The 27484-nt window shown below is 42.4% G+C and overlaps 1 protein-coding gene across 2 annotated transcripts in view; it reads right to left on the bottom strand.

The window, feature by feature from the left end:
• Fras1 (Fraser extracellular matrix complex subunit 1) overlaps positions 1-27484 on the bottom strand; it is a 403016-nt gene that overhangs the window by 122167 nt on the left and 253365 nt on the right. For both annotated transcript variants that reach the window (XM_060380978.1, XM_060380977.1), the window contains exons 23-30: positions 25365-25511; positions 22806-22946; positions 22020-22160; positions 20359-20499; positions 17255-17525; positions 13520-13604; positions 10570-10896; positions 446-599 (exon numbers count right to left, since the gene is read on the bottom strand). In XM_060380978.1, the coding sequence (XP_060236961.1) occupies positions 446-599; positions 10570-10896; positions 13520-13604; positions 17255-17525; positions 20359-20499; positions 22020-22160; positions 22806-22946; positions 25365-25511 (1407 nt within the window). The remainder of the gene's footprint in view (positions 1-445; positions 600-10569; positions 10897-13519; positions 13605-17254; positions 17526-20358; positions 20500-22019; positions 22161-22805; positions 22947-25364; positions 25512-27484) is intronic.

The raw sequence follows: 27484 nt of genomic DNA, 5'->3' as shown, positions 1-27484 counted from the left end.
TAGGGCATGTAGGTGCTCTTGTGGGCACACATATTCTCTTCCATGAACCCAATAAATAAATGCAGTAAAAATTTTAAAATAAAAATATAGGAAGTCTATAGATGGGTCTGGGGGGATAGAGACAGCTTTAGATAGCCTGGTCTTTGAAATTCATGCAATGTGTGTTATCTATGTGGCTATCAAAAAGGTGCTCCCTAATCTCATGTGCAAGGTAAAATTACTTAAAAACTATCGTCTTAGATATTAGAGACGACGTACTGGTAAGGTGCTCATAAGCATGTACAGTGTGGGAGCTACCACGATTGATCACTCTGTCGTTCAATGAGGCGTGTGGATCATTGAAAGCTCAGATCCTTTGAATCACAGCCTTGCCACACGGCATGGTGCAAATCCAAATCCTGCCCTCTGGATGCAAAAACAAAATCACGCCAAAGAATCACGTTACCGAACTGGGGGTGGTCGTGTGTGATCTTGTAGATGATATCGTCAGCTCTGACGCCGGGAGCTTGAGCCTGCAGGATTCGGTTGGTGATCTTCAGCATCCCCCCTTGGGGAACCCACACCATAGAGTTAGTCACGAGCCGCAGAGCGCCATCATTCTAGAATGAAAGAGAAGTACAGCACTGGGTCCATCTATACACAGAAAAATGACTCCTCAAAAATTCAAGTCAGTAGGAGCATATTGTTGCTAAAGATCATCCAGCAAGGAAGAGCAGCCTACATCTCAACAGTTACACTGTGGGCCACATGTAGGCCACGTGTGGACTTTAGGTATAGATATGTGCACATGTCTATATATACTTGAATGTTTTTTTTTTCATTTATCATCAATAAATAACTTCTATTGTCCAGGAAACTAAGTCTCTCCATTTCTTTCTTTCTTTTCTGCCTGTCTTTTGGTCCTCACCTTCCACACATTATTTGAGTGATTCCTTAAGCACAGATAATATGGCAGCTCCTTCTCTACGAGTGTGAATTACCTAGAAACATACCAACTGCAGAGCATGTAGCCTAGGGAGAGATGGGAAGATGCTTCCCAATGGCACTCTACAAGAAGCTTGAGGAGGGTACCCTCAGGGAAGAGAGAATGGAGTTTCAGGAAGATTTTCTGAAGGAAATACCATTTCATTTTTTAATAAAAAAGGCACTGGCTTCCTAAGAAGACAAGTGATGCAACATATTCTAGGCACAGGGTTAGCTTATCATGCAAAGGTGGAGACCATATGCTGTACACACAGCAAAACATCCAATGGTTGGTAACAGCAGAACTTAGGCAGCGAAGAAAGGCAAGACCAAAAGTGATACCATCTTAAGGAAGGCTAGAAGAAAAGGCCATGCTGAAGTCTCCATTTAACTTAGAGACAGAGGGAAAGAAACAAGATCACTAGCCCGATTTAGAAAGATGGAGTCCAAGGCCAAAAAACTGCAGTGACTAATACTGTATAAAGGTGGAGTCATAGAAAGCATTCTACCCATTCGTGCAAAGGCTCAGGGGAAAGAAGATGAAGGAGTACAAGGGTGTAGCTGAGGGGGAAAGAGAGTAAGATTCCACTGAAGAGGCAGGGTTAACAGGCCCTGGGACTGATGGAAACTGAGGCAGCAATTGCTGGCAGTGCCCTGCTGGAAGCCCTGCTCAGCACTCTGGGGAGGCCAACCACTGCAATTGTTGAAGCGGACGCCATTGTAAAGCACTGCCAGGCCTGATTTACGGATTTGTGCCCCTCTCCCTGAGCTCCACGACTGACATTTTCCCAGGAATAAGATCAGTGAGGCTCCTGTGTTCCAGTCTCACTTTGTTTTCGTACTTCACAAACCAGCGAACCCAATATTTTAAAATTGGGCGTTTGGGAAGGGATGGCTTTCCAAATTCTGCTCCTTTCAAATACGCCACTCAATAGCAGAGCGGACACCCTCTCAGGAGGACACTTTTTGGAAGGGGTAGTGCCAATGTTCTTGGCACTTGTATATTTCGCCCCCAGAAAGAGTGATAGCTATTTCCACCACATCCACATACCCTAAAATGGAGTCCAGTGGTATCCAGGAGAACAGGAAAAGGCTCCTTCTTACCATAGTTGATGTTCAGTGCCAATTTCCAGAGAACTTTCTCCTTTTAAAATGATTATAGTGTATTATTTATAGAAACCTGAAAAGCATTACTAAAACATTGCTTATAATGTGCCAAAATTCTGAGAGCAAAGGCTCTCTGCTGTGACCATTTTAGATATCATGGTACACTTGGGCTTGGGGTTGCTAATTGCTAGAAATCTTTGTAATAGAAGCAGCTCAGTCAACTTTGGCTTTGGTTGTAGATATCAATTATGCACCAATAACCACATTATTTGGCTAATCAGGCCATGTAGCTTTCACATCCCAAGCCAGAAAGCATGGTGACCTCAGCACACCTTCCCCAGACAGCTCTTTGCTATGTCTTTATCTCTGCAACCCTTTGTAAGGACATTTCTCTATGGCTCTTGGGAAGACTGCAACCATTTAGGAGACAGTACATCTTTCAAGAACAGTATGTTCTTCTAGTAGCAGAGGGAGGGCCCATTAGGATTTTAAAAATATCTCAGGTACCATACCAGATCTGCTGAATAAGAACTCCTAAGTCTGAATATTCACTTTTTAAATTGCCTAGAAAATATGAAGGCATGCCAATTCAGGAAGAGAATGGCCCAGGATACATTGCAACATTCTGAATGTTTCTTCTAAAAAAAAAATAATGCTGCCATTTTTTCAATTATTCTGCTAGTAGTTAAGAAGAAACAAACAATTACTAGGAACAAGACCTATAATTCTTGACATCAACAAGATTATAGAAGATTCCAGTCTTCAAGCTTCCACAAAAACTTTAATTTTAACAACTACTGACACACACACACACACAAAAATATGTTCACAGGAATCCTGGCATCTAAATGAGAGGGTCTAAAACCTTGATGGAGAAAAAAAATTCCAAGAGTTAATGAACTGGAGAAAACAAGGCAAGTTCCATTTCCTCATATCATTTTCTTCCAAGACAATACAGCTTAGCATATGGAGAGTACCATTTCATCTGTCTTTTTCCTCAGAGAAAACATGAGAATCCTTTGCTTCATGAGATGGCATCTAAAGGCCAAATCCTGAGTGAGCTAAATATTCTGGGACCTGTAGGAGCAGGAGAAAGGAAGTGGCGTTTTCAATAACAACTTTGTATAGCTCAACAAATGGCAAAAAGTCATAGTAACCAGCTTGTGAAATCCACCAAGAGCTCTATCCATGAACCTCATTTTAATTGTAGCTTCTCTGTTTAAATGGTAACACCACCCTTAGGCTCAGATATTTGAATACTTGGTCCCAGTTGGTGGAACTGTTTGAGAAGGATTAGAAGGTGTGGCCTTGTTGGAGGAAGCCTGTAACTGAGGGCTGGATTTGAGGTTTCAAAAGCCCGTACCATTCCAAATAAGCTCTCTCTGCCTTGTGCTTGTGGATAAGGATGTAAGCTCTCGACTACTGCTCCAGTGCTAGGCCTGCCTGTCTACTGCCATGCTCCCCACCATGATGATTGCCTTAGTCACTGTTCTAATGTAGTAAAGAGATATCATGACCAAGGCAATGCTTACAAAAGAAAGCATTTAACTGAGGGATGGCTTACAGTTTCAGAGGTTTAGTCCACTGTCATCATGGCAAGAGTAGGTATAGTGTTAGAGAAGTAGCTGAGAGCTACATTCTGATCCACAGGGGTGCGAATGGGAGTGAGGAGGGCACCGAACCTGGTATGGGCTTTTAAAGGTTGAGGGAATGGCCAACCAAAGACTGGCCCTACTTGAGACCCATTCCAAGGGAATAAACCAATCCCTGACATTATTAATGTTCCTCATCTGTGCTTGTAGACGGGAGCCTAAATAATTCTTCTGAGAGGCTTTACCCAGCAGCTGATGGAAACAGATATGGAGACACACAGACAAACATTAGACAGAGCTTGGGGAGTTCTATGGAAGAGTCGGGGGAATGATTGAGAGAATGGGGGACTCCATAAGACCTACAGAGTCAACTAACCTGGGCTCATGGGGGCTCAGAGTGACTGAACCACCAAGAAAACAGCATACATGGGCTGGTCTTAGCCTAGGTCCCCTGCACATATGTAGCAGATGTGCAGCGTGGTTTTCATGTGGGTCCCCCAGCAATTGGAGTGGGGGTTCTCTCTGACTCTGATGCCTGTGTTTGGATCCCTTTCCCCTAATTGTGCTGCCTTGCCTGGTCTCAGTGAGAGAGAATACACCTAGTCCTGCACTGACTTAATGTGCCAGGGTGGATTGTTACCCATGGGACCTCCCTCTTCTCTGAAGAGAAGGAGAGGGGAGGATGGGGAGAGGGGTGTGTATGTGGTAGAAACTGGGAGGAAAGGAGAGGGCTGAGATCAGGATGTAAAGTGAATAAATAAATTAATTTTAAAACCTTCAAAGTCCCCATCCCCACCCCAGACATACTTCCTTCAACAAGGCCACACATCCCAAACCTTTTAATCCTTTCAAACAATGCCATTCCATCATGGCTAAGCACCTATGGGGGCCAGTCTTGTTCAACCTACCACAATGGTATGGACTTTCCCTCTGAAACTCTTTCCTCAATAACTTGCCTTAGTCGTGGTGACTTACCACAGCAATAGAAAAGTAACTAAGGCATTCCCCTACTAGTCCCACACAGCCCCTGTCACAGCCAAAGTTCTAAGTGTTGCAGGCAGTGCACACTCCTTAGATGGCACACAGCCAACAGCTGACCTTGAACACATCAGGGCACTGTCATAGGGAGACTTTTCAGCACAAAGCTCGGCTTCATGGTTTTTAAAAAAACCCTCGAAGAGAGATCAAGAGAAATAGAAAGGGTACGTTCAGAGACTACGTTCTGAGAGAACTTCAAAATCTTTAGCTGGAACTGAGTGCTGGCAGTCTTTTTTTTTTTTTTTTAATTTTTTTCTGGAAGCCAAACAGTAAAGACTATGTGAAGTCAATGTCTCTTCAAATGCATAATTTCATGGACCACAGAAAAGATGGCCAAAGAAACATGATAGCACTAAAGGCAGACACTAAATCTACAGGGGCTGGCTCTAAAGAAATAGAGGCCTACAAACTGACAAAGAATGCAAAACAATAATATCAAAAAAGTATGAGTAACAAGTAGACTCAGACAGCAAACTAAACATCAGTCAGGAAAGCAATAGACAAACACAATGAAAAGTCTACCAAAGCCAACAACCACTAAAAAAAAAAATTCTAAGAGAAATATAAAGCTATAGTTAACTGTATGAAATTAAAAACTAAAGAGAGCTTCAATAGACTTATTCATTGAAAGAGAGGGAAAAAAAGAATGAGTGAGCTGCAACAGATCATTTGAAACCATCCAGTCTGAGGAATAAAAAGAAAAAAAGAGCTGTAAAGAGTAAACCCTCATGTATAGAAATAATGTCAGAAAACTTTCCAAACCTGAGGTGGGAAATGCTCATTCAAATCACTCAAATCAAAGCTCAGAGGATTCCAAGCAATTGAACCTGAAGAAATTGTCATTTGATCGTCAAGTTTTCAAAAGAAAGAGTTCTGTACCAGGAAAATTAACCCAACACACACAGGGGAACCTCACAGGATCCCAGATTACACAGCCATCATTCCTCATGACCAGAGAGTGGAATTATACAATTAAAGCAATGAAAGATAAAACTGTAAATCAAGAATAATTCACTGACCAGGCTGGCATTCAGAAATGAGAGACTTTCTGACCACATCAAAGCTACTACAGTTGACCACAAGTTGGCCTGCCTGACAAGAAATGCTGAGTTCTTCAATTTGAAATGAAAGCATGTTAATTAGCAATGTGAAAACATGGAAGGAGAAAGCACACACAGAGCAAAGCAGCATTGACTGTCATTAGAGTCTATAAAGTGTTACCCATGATGCAGCATAGATTTCTATGTTTGCTAAGAGGACTGACAAGTATCTTGACTAGAAAGATTAGCAGCAATGCTAAGAGATCCACAGGAGACCTTGGGAAGTGATGGCGTCTATGACTCTGAAGCAATGGTGGCTTCCTGGCTATATTTCTAGCCCCAAATTCATCATGTTTATAAATATTAAATATATATGGCTTTTATGCTTTACTCATTGTTTTGAAAAAAATATAATAACCTTCACATTCATCTTGACCTTGGTTGTTTCTAATGTTTTCTCTTGGGAAGAGGAGGGAAATATTCAAGAGATGGACAGAATGCAAAACATCTTTTCTATAGCTGTTATCTCCCCCTCATTGTTGATATTTTGGAATTTCCCTTTCTCCTTACAGCTTCCCTCTATTGCACATCCCCATCAGCTCAATAAATTAGTTATACCACTAGTTGAACAATCCTGCCCTGTGATGTTTTATGTATCCCTCAGAGTACATTAGCAGGCAATGAAATCCCAATGAGTAAAATCGAGGACATGATTAAAGTAGTGCTTTAAATTAAGTAGGTCTCCTAATTCATTTCATAGAACAATAGGCAGACAAAAATGCCTGTAATAAAATTTAGCCATTACATATTGTATTACGAGTAAAAATATTAACGTTGTGAAGCACAGTAAAAAGCACAAGCTTCTATCCTTTAAAACAAAATACAATCCCCTCCCCATTATTTATGGAGTCATAAATAATGAAACTTTAGCTCAAATGATACCATAGTCCAATTCTGGGCCCAAAGAATCTAGAGCAAAGTTTTCAAAACTCTACCATTTAGCAAATGGCTAGTTGGCTAGTTGTCCTGCCCCTGCCTCCCACCCATTGCTCCCCACTGCCAACTTATTCTGTAAAAATATGCCTTCATTTTCAGGAGTTCATAGATTTAACAGTTTAATGGTGCAGGACATTATGGACCCGAGGGACAAAACAAGTGATGTAGAAGCCATGAGATGAACTCGGCCAGCAGGAGAAGAAAATGGAAGACAACCAGGTGGTTTTTTTTGTTGTTGTTGTTTATCAACAAGGACTTAGAGGCTGGCTATTTCAGGTCAGGAGCATATAACCTTTGCTTGGTGTGGATTCCAATATTTAAGTCAATAAAAATTTTATCCGTGTGTGCCCTATGAGACAATGGATGTAACAAGCTAAATAGCTTGTTAAAAAAGGAAAGCTGATATTTGGAAGGGATTTGGCTGTGCTTACTCATCTCTCAAACATTTTTCCACCACTGACATTTTAAATTCACACAAAGAATTATATGTAACTGTGTCCCCATAAAAGCATCAGTGAGAGGCATGAGCGAAACTGAAGGAAATACAAAGTAGGGCATTTTAAGCCACGTACAGACAATCTCATAGCAGAAAGGACTCTCAGAGGCAGAGTTTCCCAGCCAGTTATTACTATGACATTGAGGGGATTTTTAACATTAAAGCATTAGTTAGCTGCAGAAAAAAACTGTTCAAATAACAAAGGAGATCAGTAAGACTGTTAGACTGGATGCCACAGTAGAAAGAAGGCATGGTTTCCAGAGGTATTGTAATTAAGGAAAGGATGTAGTTCCTTGAAAATCCAACCGAAGAACCATCCACCAGAGCTGACTCTCCCTGGCCCACACTGAAGGCCTTGCAGGGAGTGGAAATTTGTTAGAAGCATCTATCTCTAGCAGGCTTGGGTTTGGCAAGCCTCCTCATAAACCCAATTAATGAAAACCTGTTCAGCACATCATTCTTTACCACTTTTTAATTTTTTCCCCCTTCTGCCTCCTGCTCCACTAAAACATGTTTCGACATCATTCCTGATTCTATTTTCTCCATAGTAGCTCAGCAACTTCCTGGAAGTGGCCAGTTGAGTTTATTTACCATCAGGCCAAGTTTGGGTGAAGTAGTACACAGCTTGAAAAACAGGACTGAACTCACAGTTCTTTGCTTAGTCGGGCAGAGCCTTGCCAGCATCAGCAGAGGTGCCCTAAGCATTTCTGTACCTGGCACAGAGCACCTGGGAGACAGAGACATAGCCACCCATCTTGCTCAAGCCCTTACACCCTTCTGCGCACAGCCACTCAGCCAACAAAAACATAAAAGGTGCTCTGCTCAGAGAGTAAAACTAAATTAATGCTTCCTCTTACAAAGCTTCCTTCTCTTGCTCCATCAGAGAAAGAACAGAAAAACAGGCTAACTTTTCCAGTGAACAAGATAGGGACTCACTTGTGTAATCTGTTCATAAGGAATTCTAATGTCCTCATCCATTCCATTAAAGCCACCAACTTTATACCATCAAGTAGATGGCTCTTTCCCAGATTTAACACAGGCAGCCTCAGGGAAGGAATACTCATGCCTGTCTTCAGAAATGGCTCTTAGAATGAACACAATCATATCCAACTACATGCACCAGCCACTGTAACACAGGAGGCCAGTTTTATTTCCTGGACCCAGTAGACCTGTGATTATAAATAGTCTCTCTTGTAATAAGCTGTGGGGAATCCAGAGGAAAGGTTCCAGAAAGTTTGCGGCCCAGCTTGCTTGGACAGGACACCAAGAAAATGAATAAATTTTTGTCTTCATTTAATCCATCAAGGCAATGAGATTATATATGCATTAAAAAAAAACTGAATGCTACAAGCCATAATGAAAAGAACCACTGGCTGAGTGTGGGAGTCAGACATACTTGAAATGAAATCTTAGCTCCGGTGTGGGAAACCTTTGTGACAATGACTATTTCCAAATCTCCTTTTGTTTTAGTTTCTTCCTTTGGCAAGTAAGAGATAATTGTACAAACACTACAGAACAAATGGGAAGATTAAAAGGAATAATTCACATCAAGTTTTAGTGTCCAGTAAATGTTAAAAACCAAACAAACAAAAAGCCTTCCTACTCATGCTATAATTTCCTTTAGAAGAAATCAGGCCACACAACCAATATTCCAACCTTTCAGCTGGGCAGGATAAAAAGGTATAAAGAAGTATTTATTTTAATTCCTAAAAGAAAAGTAGTAGATATTTGCATACTATAATCATGGATGTAGCCAAATTTATTATTAGCACATTCTGGTAATGCTGAGGCTCAGGCTACCAGTATCCCAGTTCTGAGCCATGGTCACATGTCTGGCTAGGGAAGCTCAGTACTATAGAGGATGGGTAGGATGAGAAGGTAAAGGGAGAAAGGGCATCACTAAACTCACTTTTCAGCAATCATCAACAGACCCAGAAATTCTCTACAGGACTCACAAGGGTAAGGCATGCAAGGAATGGAAATCTGTGTTTCATGTTCTTGACTCCTTATAAATTAAATTCTATTCTTCTTTATTTTAGTAGTCAAAGCAGGGAAAACCCGAGAAATGCCCTTCCATCATGGGCCAACCTGACCAAAATTGTGCAATGCACTGAGCCGAGCTCCAAACACAGATTGGAACCATGATATGAAAGTCGCTGGTGAATGTTGTGATGAAACCCAGTTCAGACTTTGGAAGAAAACCAAGAAAGAAGAAGAGCAAACTTTCCGCATCTGTCTAAACTCCATCTTCCCAGAACCGAACCTCACTTCCACAGGCGACCATGAGAGGGTGATAATTAGAATTAGCTACAGGGTGGCCATTTACCAGCTCTGCTGCACAATCAGTCTCCACACACTCCATCACCACTTTCAGCAGGAGCAAGTTAGCGTGCATATGAGATTCAAGGAAGGGCACCATCTTGCCTTGAGTGACCACTGGGGAGAATGTGGCAAGCAAATCTCTCTTTGGCCAATCATCAATAATATCTCCATGGACAGTGATAGTGATATGTAGCATGAAAAGCTAAATATAGTGTTTCAAAATTTACTACCATGGGAAAGAGCCTCTTGTCAGGCTGAGGAAAGGGCTGTCACTGAAGAGCAACGAGCTTTGAAAAACGCTGGTCGGAGTGTTTGTTCCTGAATAGGTCAGCTCAGCATCCCTTGAGATGCCATAAACATCTATCTTAGCCGCAGTGTCCAAGAGTATCTTGCATAGGACATGGACAAAAGTGTATAGAATGGCTGTGTATTCAGTTACAATTTCAGCGAGGGAGGGTATAATTCTACAGGAAGCCCATGGTCTTACAACTATTATTGTTAGGATGGGACAATCATAAAAAAGCAAGGTGACTGAAGGGACAGCATGAAGGTGCTTGTGGACTTGGCAAAATGTACAAAGGTGGCATGTCAGTGACTCCGGACGGGGAACACATCCCTGTCACTCAAGACAACTCCTGTGGTTGCCAATAGTTTCTTCACATTCTTTCATCTTACTTCAGCTCGGCTAATAGAATGTTTGCGCCTACTCCTGTTCATTAATTCAGATAACTAGACAACAGAAACAGAGGTGCCTTGAGTCCCGTGATCAGGGTCAGGCAGGCGACAAAAGTAAGAGTGGATACAAAACAGTTTCAGGGCTTCAGGCCAGTAGAGAATTTTTTTAGGTCAAAAGTGGATCTATCAAATATACTGCTCTTATTTGTGAGATGCCTTGCTGGAACAAATAAATGAGTACTTCATCATAGCCTAACTTTATGAGCATTGCCAAAATAGTTGCATGGGTAAACTTCACAGGTAGACACAAGGAAATGGTAACCCTAGGGATGACACCGACCTTGGGCACATTCTTCACATGAAACAGTATATTTTGGAAGGAGTGTCCGTCATTGGCCTGCAACACTACAACATCCGAGGTGCTGTCTGAGCCGTCGTGAGCATAGAGGAGGAGGCCTCTGGAGAGCTCATCCAGATGGAACTGATAGACAGGGGCTGCAGAGGTTGGAAGTGTTTGGAGCAACTGGCCATGAAGCGGAGGATCAAGCACGTTCACGACCACATCCTGTGGGTTGTCATCATCCCGGATGTCAAGCAGCTGGGTGGTGATGGCTGCCCGCTCCCCTTTGCTGACATGCAGGACCTCATTTCTCAGCACATATGGGGCCTGTGGAGTCGAAGGCAAGTGGGAACAAGAGTCATTTGCTAGGTTAATGCATTGGACAAGACAGCGGTGTATCTAACCCGATTAAACTCCTTTCAGAAAATCATGAAAGTCCAACCTATTCCATGAAAATATTATTTGTCAGAGGTGTGCTGGGCCATAGTGACTGGGGTTATGCCAAGCCTCTGGATTCTAGAGGTTTCTCAAGCCACTTCATAACCACAGTCTTGATAAAAACCCAATCTATAAGTGCTATGTGCTTTTAAGTTTCTAATTTCTCAGCCATGTTAGATTATACCATACACCCTGCATTTGTAGCAGAACACAGCTCAGTGTCAGGAAACGCAATCAGATGTCTTAATCCAGGAAAGACTAATGAGAGATATGTAATTTGGGGCCTTGTGTTTGGGAGGTGAACCTTCACTCTAGGTCACACTGCAACATGCTGAGTCAGTGACATAATTCCATTCTCTGAATCCTTGCTATCACTAGTTCCTGTTGGTAATATTCTTCCAGTTAGCTCATCAATCTCTCAACAGAGCCCCGCCCCAACTCAGCTTATAAAGCCAGACAAAATTCAAGATGATAGTGTGGTGAGACAAAAGCCTGCCTAATTCTTGTGACATAGCTAACACAGCAGAAGTTAATATGTTTTCCTAAGAATTCTGTTTGTTCCTATTACCTTAGCAAGCAGATAAAATGTTTTTTTCACAGAAACAAAAGTTAATGAGCCACAGCAGAAAACACATACACACATGGAGAGAGAAGAGAGGGAATGAGGGAAGGAAGGAAGAAAGTCAAAGGGGAGAGAAAAAGAGAGAGAGAGAGAGATCTATAGGCCAGAAGTCAAGGAAAACATTATTGATTTTGTGTTTGACGTTGAATTGTCTAGGATTTTTCTCAACACACTGCCTTCTTCAACCCAAATGTCTTTTAAAAATCACACCAGCACCCCACTCCTAGCTTCCTGGAACTCACAATCATCCACCAATGTAATATGTAACTGGTCCATCATTTTTATCATAATCACACAATGTTCCACCTACTCAAAATTGTCAGAGAACTCTGTAACACTGTGTGTGAGTCCACACAGAGAAAAGAACCCTCACATTCTGAAATGGGAAAGGTCAAAGGTGATATCAAAGTGTGTAAACAGAAAATACCAAATCAACTTACATGAGAAAATCTCAGGGTCAAGATGGCAGTGAAATAGTACACATACTTAAAATAATTAAAAATAAGTAAAACTCCTTTCTAAAATTCCATCTTCAAAAAGTTAAGTTGATAATGGCATATCATATAATAAATAAAACTAAAACATGCAATTATTATTTGTCCATGGAGAAAGAAACAAAACCCAGGGAACTGTGGGAACACATCATCTCAGGGTAGGTTTTGTCAATATCTACCCCAGATCTTTTCTTGGCCAAACTGTATTGTCTCGGATGAGAAGATCAAATACAACATCCGAGTTTAAGTTCTAAAGAACATCTAAGTGACCGGATCTCAAGTCTGGCCCCTGTTTAGAGTCATATGTGTTAGCTTTAATTAAAGCAAGATTTATATACTTAAATTAGGATCATTCTAATCTCTCCTCAGTGACAAGTTACTGTGATGTGACAGTGTCATTAAAGAAGAGCAGAAACAGTTATTACTGTCACTTAGCAGTCACTGCTCAATAAGCTTTTGCTGTTATTCCAGACTATGGTCAGTTTTACTTTGGGACTGAAGAGATAAGTCTGGGTAATTGGTGTATTATTTCTGAAGATGATGTCTCATCTTCTTGCTGTTCAGTGTATGGAGATAAATATGTAAAACTAGTGCACCCTTAGACTAATCACATAGGCTTGCCTAGTGAGAATTCTACAACTGTGAGTGTGTGTGTTCCTATTCTTTTTGTACACTTCTCCTGTTCACTCCCTCTTGTCCAGTGCTCAGAGCTTCTACTTCTGTATGGATTCTGGACCTGTGAGTATAACTTCTCAGAGAGTGAAGAGACATGAATGCGAGGGCCATTTTCTTGAATTTCCTCACCTTTGCAATGATTTCCTCAGGTCTATCTTTGGCTCATGACCACAATGACACTTCACTTAAGTAGACTCCTAAAAGGACCATCTAAGTACTGAACTATATTATACCCCTGAGAGGCGGCCGTAGAGAGAAAACAAACTACTAAAGAACAAAGAATATGTTAACAACTGGGACACTTTTAAGTTATTCTGCAGGCTTAGCTCAGCAAGGTGCAAACAGGGCCGGATCTAGAACTCAGACTGTGAAGCCAGCTCTCCACACTCAACTTTGACTTTTAGTAGGTAGATCACTCCAAAAAAAAAAAAACTATGTAGTCTGGTTCCCTAGTTCCTTCATCTGTAAACTGGGGACAATATTGCATCGTATTGGCATGCAATTCAACTGAGTATCATATGAAAGACACACAGGGCAGAGATGCATGAGAAATTACTATTTTGCAAAGAACTAAAATGGAACCAAACAGCATTTCTACGTAAAACTATGAGAAGATCAACACAGCTCAATTATTTTTTTTAACGATTCAGAAGCTCTGGATTTGCTCTTGAGGACAGGGGACCTGTAAACGTGTGCATTGCTGGGCATTATTATTTATTACCTGGGTTGAAAACGCTTGTATGTTGATCAGCTGCGGCTCGGAGAAGAATTGCTGGTCGCTAATTTTCAAGGAAAAGTAGCCTTTCCTAAGGAAGCCCCCAAGGAAGAAATGAAAGAACACGGTCACTTTGTTAGCGTTCAGGAAGAAAATGATTAAAACATTTCCAAGCTGTATTCCTGCAAAACTTTAGATCAAACCATTACAGCAACACAATATCTACATTGTAAATAGAAAATACCAAAGATAAAACCAGTTAAAAATACTCTTCATGTGGCTGGCTGGGTCGATCAGCAGGTAAAAGCATTTGCTATGTAAGCCTGATGACCTTAGTTCCTCGAATCTCATAGTAGGAGAGACTTGATCTTGAAAGTCATCCTCTGACCTCCACATGTGTGCCACAACACACATGTATCGGAAATCACACACAAACGCACACGTCTCTCATTCTCTCTCTCACACACACACATTTATACACACATAGAGAAATAATAAAAAGTTGAAACTACTTTGTGTTCTAGGATCTCCATGCAACATAAAAATAACACAATTGGAGTTAGATGTGGGCAGGAAAGCCTTTAATCCCATCATTAGTGGGGCAGAGACAGGTAGATTTCTGAGTTCAAGGTCAGCCAGCAAGTTCCAGAACACTCAAGGCTATGCAGAGAAACACTGTGTCAACAAAACAAAAATAATGCAGCTGTTTTGTTTCATAGTTTTCAAAGAGGAACACACCCACACCAGAAAATATACTTGTTAGGCCAAGACAGGTTAGAGAGTGGTTAAGCTGAAAAACAGAAAAGAAGCTTATAGCTCAACCAGCTTTTAATGACACCCTTAGCCCAGCAATCCCTCCCCTCACGTCTTCCAAATGCTCATGATTGGGTCCCAACATTTGAAGAGCTGGGCTGCATAATTCCAGTTCTCACCCTATCCCCAGCCCTCTCCTTACACCCATTTGCTGTGGCTACAACTAAGAGGGGATGCTGGTCCTTCCCTGATTTGACTATTGGCGATCACCAACTAAGTGTGCTGATGAGAATGCAGAGCAAGCCCACCCGGACAAGAGGTGAATGCCACCTATGAGCAGATGTGGAAGAAGAATTGTGTCCTACTTCCATTTCTTGGACTTAACCTTGGAGCAATTGCTTTTGATGTCACTGAGGTATGAACCACCTCTTCCCACTTTGGGACAGTCTTACTACCCTGCTTAATCAAAACTTACTTCTCCTACTTGTCACCAAAGAGACTCACTGAAGGCTCACTCTGCCGTGGGCTGACTTCCTACCACAGACACCCAAGAACATCAGACCCTGTTGGGATGGAAGGCAGAACTGTTCGTCTTCAACGACGAACCATGCACAGCTCACTGCTGACAGGTGCAATCTGCGATCAACACACTACAGGAGATTTTAGATTCTGATCGACTTGAGGACCCATTGTTTTAAAGGCTTTTTAAAAGGTATTCTTGGAACTAACTACTCACACCTGAAAGAGGTGGGTGGATCTAAGAAGCAAGAGACAACACACTACATATTGTGCCACATGATGTTTTAGAAAGGGTGAAAGCACAGAGGTGACAAACCAGATCACAGTTGACAGAGTCTGGGATGAAGAAAGTAACTTTTTTTTTCAGGAGACCAGAGTAGGGTTAATGGAGCTGTTCTCTATCTTGGCTATGATTGCGGTAACAACACTGTATTCATTTGTTCATGCTTATGAAACAGACACTTTAAAACAGAATTCCAGTGGGTGGTCTAGCTCTGTGTACTAAGCATTAGGGACATTCCTGCACTTTTTCCAAGTTCTTCCTCCCTTTCATCTTCCCTGCCATTTCAACACCTGCCCTGCCTCAGTCACACCTCTGAGCTTCAAGAGAACGCAACTAGTAGAATCAACATTGTGAACAAAGAAGGAAAATGAATTTTGGTGGCTGATGTGCCAAACAGCCTCTCAGGTTATCAAGGTTCCCCTGGCTACATTTACAGATTGGCTTTTACTAGAAAGGTGTATTCTAAGCCCAAAGAAACTCAATAATTCCTGTCCTAATCATGGTCATGAAAACATAAAGAGACACAGTCGTATATGTCAGGTTGACGCTTTCATTTTTTGTGTCACTGAGAGACAAACAATTTTATGTTTTTATGTGCCTCTCCCAATCTTGTTTGAATATTTCTGTTATTTCATTTGTTTGATTTTTTAAAGGAAATGGATGTTCACACCAAGAAAGAGTACTGTGAGAATTACTCAACTGCTGAGTTTTATCCCATGTAAGGGTGCAAAACTAATTCTGCAGGAAACTGGGTGATATGTGGAAAAGCTAAATAGACAGGAAGGTTAACTTTGTTTGTCTACGGTACTTTGCATTTTTCCACAACTTATTTCAAGGCAGATGACTTCAGACTCTAGGGCCTGCATAGCTTTGTGAATGTGGTACCCATGTGTGTACATAATTTTGTGAAGATGTGGAGGGGGGAGGGAGGAGAGATGCAGGTACTTACTATACTTTCAACCAAAATAAGCACAGATAATGGAGAAGGATTCGGGAGAGTGCCTGAGTGTCATAAAACACACCACAGAAGTGTGTACTTGGCATACAGTGATCTTCACCCTCAAGGGCAAACATATACTTGTTAATACTAGAATATTAGAAGGGAGAAAGTCATCATTGCTAAAGGCATAGTCTAGGGATTCAGAGAGTGTCGGCTTGGAGTAACAGTCTGTACTTATTACTAATAATCTCAAGGCTGTAGAATGGGAGCATAACGCTTGGTTTAACACGAGCACTCAATAAATATTAGTTGTTCTTGTTCCTGTGATGTGGTCTGTGCAGGCTACTGAAATCAATGGCTCTGAACTATAGTAGAAAAACTACCATCAGTTTTTCTTCCTATGTATCTTTTAGCCTAAATCTCAATCAATCAATCAGTATATCATTAAAAGCATTAAGAGAAACACCCATGTGGAGTATTGACAGTAAAAACTATTCATGTGTCTTTATCACTATTTCATGGGCTTCATTCCCTTGTTCACACATAGTCTATGGTGAGTTACCTGAGCTAATGAAGCAGAGCAGGGTGACCGAGAATGGAAAAGGCTAGTCTTTGGGGGTACATTCTGTGGTTTCTGTGGAGTAGATTTACTCTGCTAATTATAATGCTGCGTTTGCTTCAGTTCTTGTTAACTTTCTACTGCATTCCAGGCGCACACATCAGCCTGGGTAAGGAAGACAGCCAGAGGTGTGTGTAGCACCAGAGAAGACCTGGATCAGGCTTAAAAATTAGCCACAATTAATCTTCGAAAGTGGATAATAAAATGCTAAGCTTGACTCTAAGATTTCTTCCCATATTTTGGGGGCCAAAGGACACATTGATAAGCCAGTTTTAAATCCTTTACCTGCCCATTGTTCCCTAGTGTTGCCCTTGCGTGGAGGAGGCAACTCTAGCATCTGGCAATATAACACTTTTTGCTTCTGTGGGGCCCAAAACCTGAGTAATTATACTCAGAATTTTCCTGTCACATCAGAGAATTACCCATAATTATGTGATAAAATGGAAATGCCTCAAACAGAAGCATACTCTCGAAGCAATTACGGGGGAACGATGACAGGCAGCTGAAAGCATTTGTGGAGTATCGATCTTTCCCGACGGGAGGGGATGGCTATTAAGAAAGAGGTTGGGGGTGGATGGGCTGAGAAAAGATGAGAGGAGACAACAGCAAAGAGCAGGGCGGGCTCACCTGAGCTTCTCTTTGCTGTGCACAAAGCGCACTTTCTTCTCATTCACATCTTTCCAGCTAAAATGGCCAGCCTTTTCCAGCTGGACCTCTTTTCCATTTCTTGAGAGAAGCAGCTGACCATTGGTGGGCGTGTTCACAACGTGGAAAAGCAGATCTTCCACTCGGCCTTCCTGGTGTTGGATGTTCAGGAGAGAGAAGTCCAGTGGCTTCATTGAACCGATTCCAAGGGTCAAGGAGCCATTCACGTGAAGACTTGGGGTGTACATTTTGTCTAGAAAATGTATGAACTTAAAGGTCAGACTTGTCACAGTCACTAATTGGATTCCATGTACTTGTTTTAAAGAAATGGACCTCTTACATTAATTCAGAGGCACACAAGGGAGATTTAGGCTATTCTAGAATCAGAACATCCTTCTACCCCAAGGATTCCCATCTGAATGCACATGAGGATAACTAGAGCCAGATGAAAGATCTAAACTGTCAACTTGTTGGAAGACAGTATAGAAATAAATTTTAAAAAGAAGCCAGCAATTGTTTCTTGAGTAAGGCAAAATAGTATAAGATGCAAAAGGAAAAAAGATCAAATTAATTTGCATCATTAAAATAAAAAAAAACATTTATACTTCAAAACACCACTATAAAAAGACAACCTCCAGAATGGGAGAAACTATGTAAATCCTCAATCTAGGAGAAAAAAGATTTATATCCAGAACATATAACAGGTTCCTGTATCTCAACAATGAAGGGCAAACTAAACATGAACAAGCATTTGAATAAACTTCTCTCTGAAGGAGAGCTGAACACAAAAGGCCAATGAGAACACAAATAGCTGTAGAACCTCAGTTGCCAGAATGGAAACCAAAACCTCAGTCATATGACACTTCCCTCTGTTAGGATAGAAAACAATAATTTTTGGCAAGACATGAAAAAATTAGAATCCTCACACATTGTTGTTAAATAAAACGGTACTACCCTGGGAAATATAGTTATCCAGGTCCTCAAGTGAAATACAGTTTTACCACGTGACCCAACAATACTACTGCTAGATGCCCTGGAGAACTACAAGAATACAACTATATAAAGTGCTGCCTACAGGTGTTCATAGTAACACTACTCAAAACAGTCAAAAATCAGTTGGTAAAAACATAAACCAAGGTTGGGTATGTGGCTCAGTGATAGAGTGTCTGCCTAACATGGATGGGTTTAATATCCAATATTAAAAACAAACACAGAGGTAAAGAGTAGATCAAAAGAATGCTACATATCCATAAAACATAGTTACAGTATCCATAAAAATGAAAGGAAATGCTAGACTGGGGCAGGCTATAACATAGAGTACACCTTGACATGAGAGCCAGACATGGAAGCCAGACATGAAAGGATATATAATGTGTGATTCTGTTGATGTGAGATGTCTAGAGTAGACAAATCTACAAAGACAGGAAGTAAATTAGCGATTGCCAGAGGCAGGAGTGACAGGGGAATGAGCAGAGACTGCTAAAGGTTAGGAAGTTTGCTTCCAGGCTGATGAAAATGTTCTGGAATTAGGTACTGGAGATTGTTTCACAACTTTGTGAATAGGCTTAAAAATATCACTGGGTGATATAATTTAAAGGATAGAAATTTTGGTGCACATTACGTCTTAATAACCCATATAGGGATCTTTTCTATAATAACAGGGACCCTTGGGCTGTACTGCTAAAGACTCCGAATTGGTGACCTGTGATGGGTAGACACCTCGGGTAATGCTAATGAGCTCGCAGATTTGAAAACGACTGTCGTTTCCAGGCTCACTCGTCACATCAGATCCCTTGAGAGTCAGCAAAAAAAGGGCAGGTCTGACACCATTCCCAGAAGAGAACCAGCTAATCCACAGGGAATGGCTCAGAGTCAGACTTCATGGCAGTACGTTCATAAAAAAAATTGCGTTATCTCTGTCCACATGAAACACTGGTAAAACAGCCTGCGAACGTCATGTAGATTTGCTGTAGCTCCTTTCTCCTGCAAGGCATTTGGTCAAGGACTTTGTCTGGCAGCGTTCCCTTCTACAGCGAGGTGAGAGGACGACTTGGGAGCATCAAGTTTCTCAGAGGTGACCTCTACAGGAAATTATTCTAACGAATGAGAACTCCATCTCCCCGAGCTGACCTGTGTGGCCTCCCAGGAGTCAGCAGCTCACTCGCAAGCACTTGTAGTTCCCAGCAAGATCCCAATGAAGGAAGCCAGAGGTGTATTATTTCTCTTTTTTAAAAGTTCTACTATCTTTAGAGCAAAAATACGGAGACAGACTACGTATTTGGCTGTCAGCATGGGAAAAACGCCCTTTGTTAGTGCTAGGGCTGCAGTTCGGGGGTAGAATACTTGGCCCCATGCATGAAGCCCCAGGTTCAAAAAAATATAAAATAGAAAGTCCCTCAAGTATTGATTAACAAAACCTAAGGAACTCTCAGCCATGGTGCAACTCTCAAGATTTCTCTACCTCAAAATAAACAAACAAAACAAACAACACCCCCCCTCCCCAAACCACCTTACAGGGTTCAAAACTGGGCTGAATTAAAATTCATTTCTCTTTGCTTTTTAAAGGGAGATGTCTGTGTTGGGAGAGACAGTTCCTAACAGAACCTCTTCCAACGGATCCACTTCGAACACCTGCAGTTAATGAGACAGTCTCCTCACGCTACTCAGAATTTCTCTCCCCTCCGTGTGGTGTACGCTGTATACAGTGGCAGGACCGCACCTTGGCAGCAGCCACGCGAGCTTACATGAACACTAACAATACATTAGACACGTGCTATAGATGTGATTTTTCTAAAGCATAGCTGCAATTCAAGAAACACACTTAAGTTTCTATCGAGGTTCTCAACTGATAGTTAGGACTTTTAAGTTGCAGATCGCTTTTTTCATCCCAAGATCAAAGAAATTAGGGGTTAGGCTTCCCTAATTGCCAATGGTCTACACAGAGTGCCTTATGTAGTACCAAGGGTCTCCGCACAATAGGAATTGCCGGGTTTCATATAACAGATGTTAACCGTATCTGGAGATCCATCATTTGCATGGAGCCATGGCTGGTGCCATCACCACACTACCAGCAGAGACGATCTTACCAGCGCAGGGTTCACTATATGAGTGGCCAGAGAAACCAGGGACACAGCTGAGCATGCAGAGGCCGCTCTTCAGGAAGAAGCCGTGCTCACATAAGCGGCACCGATCTTTGTGGCTGCACTGCAAACATCCCCGAGGGCAGGCTGTCAAAGAGAAGACACGAGTAAGGATCAGCCCAGCACACCTCCTGGGGGGCAACAGGGGGGGATGTGATAAAAGGCACTGCAACCAGAAGAGCTAAAGTGCCAGCAACCAATGAATGCCTGCCTGGAAATGCTGCTGATGTTTGTAGGGAGCTGGTCTCCCCTCAGAAGGAAACAGAATAGCGAAGCCCACTGCTCAGTTTATGCAGTGTCATCTAAAGAACACCACCCATGGGCGAATGTTCTGAAAGGCCTGCTGACTTTGTGAGAGGTGGCGTTTAGGGCGATTAAGAGCACAGGCTTCTTTTGGGGGTGCCATTCCTTCTCAGCCTCTTACCGGCTGTGACCCTGGACACGCCTTTTACAATCTGGGCCCACAATGTTCTTGTCTTAACAATAGGGTAGAAACAGCATCTAATACAGACAGCAGCTGGGAGGGTTACAAGCATTTCAGTCTGAAGTGCCAGGCACACCGGGAGGGCTCGGCTTTTCTCCTACACCACTCCTCACTCGTCCTCTTATTGTTACTGTAACAGCCGTGTCGCCTGAGAGTGAGAATAGTGACAGTAGCATTAACCGCACACAGAGAGCTAGCTACCGAAAGAACCATAGGGCTTCTTCTTTGAATCGAGTTAATAACCTTTGAAAGACAGGGAGTTCCGTGCCCAATTGTCCTGCCTTCTTAGCTGGGATTTATTGTGGCAAGGCTATGTAGTTCAGTGTAAAAGGTGCTGGACTGAGAAATCTGGAGCTCACTATGTTACCTTAACTCTTCAGTCTCCTTTGTTTTTTACACGTGCAAAACAGGATTCTTACTGTCCACCATGTGTCACCAAGTCACTGTAAATATTAAATAAGATACTACCGATGGACACAATGTGGAGAAATATAAAACTCAATGAGTTCTTCCAAAGTACCCAGGAAAGACTCAAGCTATCCATGCTTCTTGATGGCATTATTATTCAATACCAAGCATTCTGTCTAGTGGGCACACCTGGCAAAATGAGAGCAAGTGGGAATTTTTCTCAGATGATCCCATAGACAAGGAGGTTAAGACGTTGGGCTTAACTTCAGCTTAATAATGAAATCTCTGGTATTTCTCACTAAATTGCTGCCCAAATCCTATTCTTCAAGGATATAATATCAATATTGGGGTCATTAGTGATTTAGTCTACATGCTGAACATTCTGTGTCCATATCAATATGGCTGATCCACTGCTAATGGGTACTTCACAATCATTCAATATAAGCTTTGCATTCCATAAAATGTTGGCTTCTTTTCCACTACTACCTTTAGGAATAGTATTGATTCACACAAGGGAGTTATTGGGCTGTCCTCCTGCATCCTACTTAAACAGTATTTGGCACATGTACATGGGAACTATCAATTACTTAGGTCAAGCCTCCTGGCTTTTATTCTGCTTCTATGTCAGATGCTCATGGCTGCCTGAGAATCTGTGCAGACGACTTGCTAGCTGCCCCAAGTTCTTCCCAAAGTGCTCAGGAAAGACTCATGTTACCTGTGCACTTGTGTGTCACATAATCTGCAAAGTATCCTTTCCCACATTCTTGGACACACTGGGCTTGGAAGAGGAGAAATGGCTCTTCACAGCGTATGCACTCATGGGGACCTTGGCACTGGAGACAGCGGCTGTCGCAGCCTGAAAGACAAAAATCAAGTCAACAGGAATCCATGTAGTTTTCCAAGTGGGCTCTGGGAACTTATGGCAAAGGTCAGGCAGTGATCACACACCAGGCAAAGCATTCTGGTAGGAGCTAGGGAGCCCAGCTCCTGGTTATGACAGCTACAAGAATCAGTGGAGGACTGGGGGCTAGTCACTCTACCTCTGCAAACCTCCATGTTCTTCGTACATACCAGAAGTAAAGAGAGTTTCCCAAACTCACCCTAGGGAGTTTGGATCAGATTATGGAAAATGCTATGCAAACACAAAAATGATTGGCAGACATTTATTTTTATTGTAATTAATTATCAGTCTTTCCACTGGTTCAAACTCCTACGTATACAAAGCTTGCCATCAGGAGAACATGACTGTTAAATGTTCTTTAATGACTTTAAATGTTAAAGGAAACCTAAACTGAATAGATCACACAAATATGTGTGGTCATATAACTCCATGATTGTCATACTGACATCATATTTAAGCATGTGTTCTACTAGGGCATGGGCAAAGAAAAAGGAAATTGTCATTGATAACAAAGATAGCCCCGAGGAAGGAAACCAGAACCAGCAGGAAAACCAGAAGGAAAAGTGCCATGGGTTCCTTAGAAACCAGAGACACACTTACGTTTGCAGGAGCCCGCGTCCCGGTAGTGCCCTGGTGAACACTGCTCTGTGCACACACCATCCTGGAGAACGTAGCCATCCATGCATTGCAGGCAGTCAGTATGAAGAGGCCCACTGCAGGCATTGCAACTCCAATCACACTCTAGAAAGAAAGTCCATATTAGATCAGCTTCCTTTTCTCTCCTCGACCGGCCCCAGCAACCCAGTTAGGAGGCTGGAGTCCGTGGCTGTGAGAGGTAAGGTGAGGACAACACAAGAGGTGTCAGCTAAGCAAGCTGTAACGAGGCTCCAGCTTGTAGTCATGTAGGCGCTTCTCTGAGGTGTAGTGTTTCCTAATTATGTCAGACACAGGCATGTACAAGGAGCTGTCCAAGCCTGTGCAGAGCCTGCTTGTCGACAGGGCTGCTGAAGAGCCGATCAACTTGGCCTCATTCCACAGGCACCTGAGTACTATAGCCTCATGCCAACCCTACCCTAGGGAGCATGGTTGCCTCACAGACCTCATCCTGACCTCCAAATACTCAGGGCTCACTAGGGACAGAGATACCCAGAGACAAAACTAAGAACGCTGCCGCCGCCACGGACACCAGACTCATGATTCTTCCTATTGAAAACCTAAGGGGGACAACAGAGCAGAGAGAACACAGAGTGAATAAAGGACCTCTCCAGAAAAAGAGAGGGATTCCTGGACAATGGAAGACCTCACTTAGGGCAGAACCAACTTGTTTTAGTGTTTCTCTGTTCAACAAGCACCAGTGAGGACACAGTTCACTGTGCGGGGAGAACGTAAGAACGAGATGTGTAGGTGTCACGGAGCTTGCACACCAGTAGAGCCAGCCTTGAATGGGATCACACCAGGGACATTGCTAAACATACTCATGAGGCTCAGCATCGGATCTGTTGAGTTGGGAGTCCTGGGCGCTGGGGCACAGGGATACACGTTCCTGCTCTGATTGGTGCTCTCCTTGTTACACTCACGATCATGTGATCATGTTTGTAGCTGGTACTTTGGATGCAAGTGAGGTTTGAATTTGGGCAAGTCTATTAAATCATCACTTTGCTGCTCTTCTTCCGCATTTTCCTGTTTACTTTCCTTAAACCTTTGGAGCCTGAATAAAAACATACACTAGTACGCATTTACGGGGGAGCCACTGGAAAGACAAATGAAACAACGAAATGTAAATGATTAGCACAGAGGTGGAGGTGGAGCTCAGCAGTACAGCAGGCAGGATCTGTGAGTCCCTGGCTTCAGTCAACATAACTAATTAAGTGCAATGCCGGGATATTTTAACAGCTCGACAGAAACTGTTTTTCTCACAGAGAACCTGTTTTCACTCAAGGATGTCTCAAGCCGGTTTTCCTACCCAGCCATAAAGCTGGGACAGCTCATCTTTTCTCTTCCTAAATGCAACATTTCTAAGACCTTAGGTAGCAGGTCCATGTACAAGATGACACACGTGTTCTGAAAGCTTCTAACATTAATCTCCTTCATTTACTTGGTTGAATCAGTCCTGAGGGGAGATGACTAAAAACAGAGCTTTGAAAACCGGCATAGTCATGAAGTCATTTACAACACAGAGGGTCTGAGAGACTCTTGTTTTTCACCACAAACAGACAGGCAAGCTCTGGTTAGAAAGAACAGAAGAGCTCCTGCATTGTGAACATGGAAGATTGCATAAGTGGACAACCAAGTTCAATTCTTGGCATGGAAAGCGTGTCAATTTGCAGAGATTGGGAACTTCCTGAGTTTACTTGACAGACATTTGACCTCTGTTTCTGAGCTGCATCTCCTCTGCCAGAACCAGATGGTGAGGAGGAAACACGGAGAGAAGCCAACCTAAGTGGAGTCGAGGAGAACAACCAAACTCTCTGTTTCTGGTACTGAGCTCTGCCACAAGAATCCCAGCCACCAGGAAAAGACACCTAGTGTTTTTACCCATTTGAGCATGCTAAAACAATTCATACATAACTCTTGGCTTCATTAAGCTTAGAGTCTAGGAAATGGCGGCTGCAGGTGCAAATCACGCACAGGCCGAGGGGAGCAATGCATGTCCTCAGAAGAGCCCTACTCTAAAAGAGGAACCAGTGGGGGACCAGCAAAGCAGGGCAAGAGCTATGCACTCCAAACTCCACTTGTCCTGCAGTGATGGAAAGCCACTGTTACCAGATTTCTGAAATTTTCAAAAGAAATGGAAGAGCTCAAGTCTTATATGTAATGTGTGCTGGTGTGAAAAGAGAGAATCAAAACTTTGGCACATCAGAATATTAGGTGGGCCAAACAAAGTAGGTCTATGACCAAATACAGCCAAAGGTCTGGCTTGCCACGTGCTACCTCCGGTCTTTTTACCAATGCCAGACACAATTTTAAGGATCTCAAATAATTTGTCTAATGATGCGCAAAGGCACGAATAAATGAATGCATGGATGCATCACTGCTGCTATCCCCACAGGAAGTGGGGAACATCTAACGGAAGTGTTCTCCTTAGATGGGTGTCTAGAGTGAAGGAACAGCCCTGAATGAGAGAATCCTAATCCCCCCACAGTTCAGGAAAAGCTTTACCTCTGCAAGTCTTGGTGGAGATGTCAAGATAGTACTGTGGGGTGCAGCTCTCATCCTGGCATTCCCCGAAGAGCAGCACCTTGCTTGGGTCTCGGCAGGAGGTGCAGCTGCCCTGTGAATCACAGCTTCTGCAATGTGTGTTGCATGCTGAGTGGAAAGGAAAGGAGATGACCAGATGATTACAGCTACAGATACGGAGGCACTGAGAAATCTAGACGGATGCTGCATTGCCACAAAGCCCTGCCCTAACCTGTGCTTTAATTATGGCCCACAAACTCCTGTGTGCAACAGACATACGAGATATTAGCTTTCTTTTCCAAAATAGAAGACAGTAATCTATTTTTCCAAAGATAACTATAAATCCAAGGACAAGAACCCCACATCCAAATTGTTCTGTAATTCACCAACAGAATCATGCTGACTCAAAGAGCAATGGCTTTATTTGAACATTACTTAGGAAATCAACCCCTCCCTGTCATTTATGATATAGACACATATTATTTTTAGGTGACAACTTTATTGTGGAGATTGTGAAATCCTGTATTTTAAGACATTGGACTTAGATGTGACCTGGTTTACTGGCTTACCCAGTTGTAATTCTTATCAGCCAGTCACTTAATTGAGGCATTCAGAAGCGATGCCCCTGACTGGTCTGATTCCATCTCTCCACTGTAACAGCACCACGGCTCCTTCTACTCAGTTATAATGTTAGGAACCTTGGAGTCTACCCTGAGTCCCTCCTTTCACACAGATCTTGTTGTTCACTGAATCCTAGCTGTTCAGTCTCTCCAACAAAACATTAGAGACATTATGCTTTTCTCGTGTTCATAAGTGGAGATGCACCAAGGCTGTTATCCTCCCTGGTGGAGTGCTCTCATTCAGTCCTCCCTGCTGGAGTACTCCCATACAGTCCTTCTGGAGTACTCTCATATACTCCTCCCTGCCGGAATATTCTCACACAGTCCTCACTGCCAGAGTACTCTCACTGAGTCCTCCCTGTGAGAGTACTCTCACACAGTCCTCCCTGCTCTTCCCACATCTAGTCCGGCCTGCTCACCACCCACTCTCCTGGTACCCACCACTGAGGCTTTTATGAATATTGTCCTGATTTTTCTTTAGTCCTAAAAACGTCTCTGGTCAGAAGTTCTACAAATCTAGTTTCTCTACCTCCCTTCCTTCCACTCTTCCCTGGAAATCCTCAACCACCCACACTCTTACTTTAACTCTGACCCATCCTTTTGCCTTGCCTTCCAGAGAGCCTTTCTGGAATCCTCATTCCAGAACGCTTTCCCAGACGCATACTTTTCCAGCACCCTGACCATTTCATTGGCTTCCACGGGGACATCCACACACATTCATGCACATACATGTTCCCACATAAACACATTAAAATCTAGGCAGACACACGCACCACACAAAAATAAAACACAGCTCCAAAGCTGTAGATAACCTTAGAAGAAAGTTGAGATGTGTATTCAGAAATGATCGGCTATATTTCTGAATTTGGTAAAAGTAATAACCCTAGTAAGGTATTACAGCGATCAAGACATAAGGTTTTATTTGACCAGTATTTTTTTTAATAACGACTTTAAAGAAAATAATGGCTCATGGCACTTTAATATGTCACATTTATACCAATATAGGAAATATGTCCAGTTATGTCTTACAATCACGGCAATAAAAATTCAGTATTTTTTAAAGTAGAGGAAATAGGAAGAATTTAAGGTCATACGTGCAAGTAACACTATACAGAGGGAGCAGGTTGTACTCATGTATTTAGGAATGTGTGTGTGTGTGTGTGTGTGTGTGTGTGTGTGTTTGGATCTTGGCAGGAGGTGCAAAAAGTTAACTTTTACATACATATGTACATACACTATGTGTAAGTAACAACAATTAACGAAAAAAAGAGGCCATGAATTTGAGAGAGAAAGGATGGATATACGGAATCATTTGGAGGGAGGGAAGGAAAGAGGTAACTTAGGCAATTACACAATAATTTAAAAAATAAATAGTTGTAAAAAGAAAAGCCACACATTTATGCTCTTAACCCAACCGAGCAGACATAGGAAGAGGAGCAGTAGTTTGGACAGCAGTTCCTACAGGCACCCTCCCCCCTTCCC

Source organism: Meriones unguiculatus, chromosome 3 (assembly GCF_030254825.1).
Source record: "Meriones unguiculatus strain TT.TT164.6M chromosome 3, Bangor_MerUng_6.1, whole genome shotgun sequence".
NCBI classification, from domain to species: domain Eukaryota; kingdom Metazoa; phylum Chordata; class Mammalia; order Rodentia; family Muridae; genus Meriones; species Meriones unguiculatus.
This window is presented reverse-complemented; position numbering and strand designations above follow the sequence as displayed.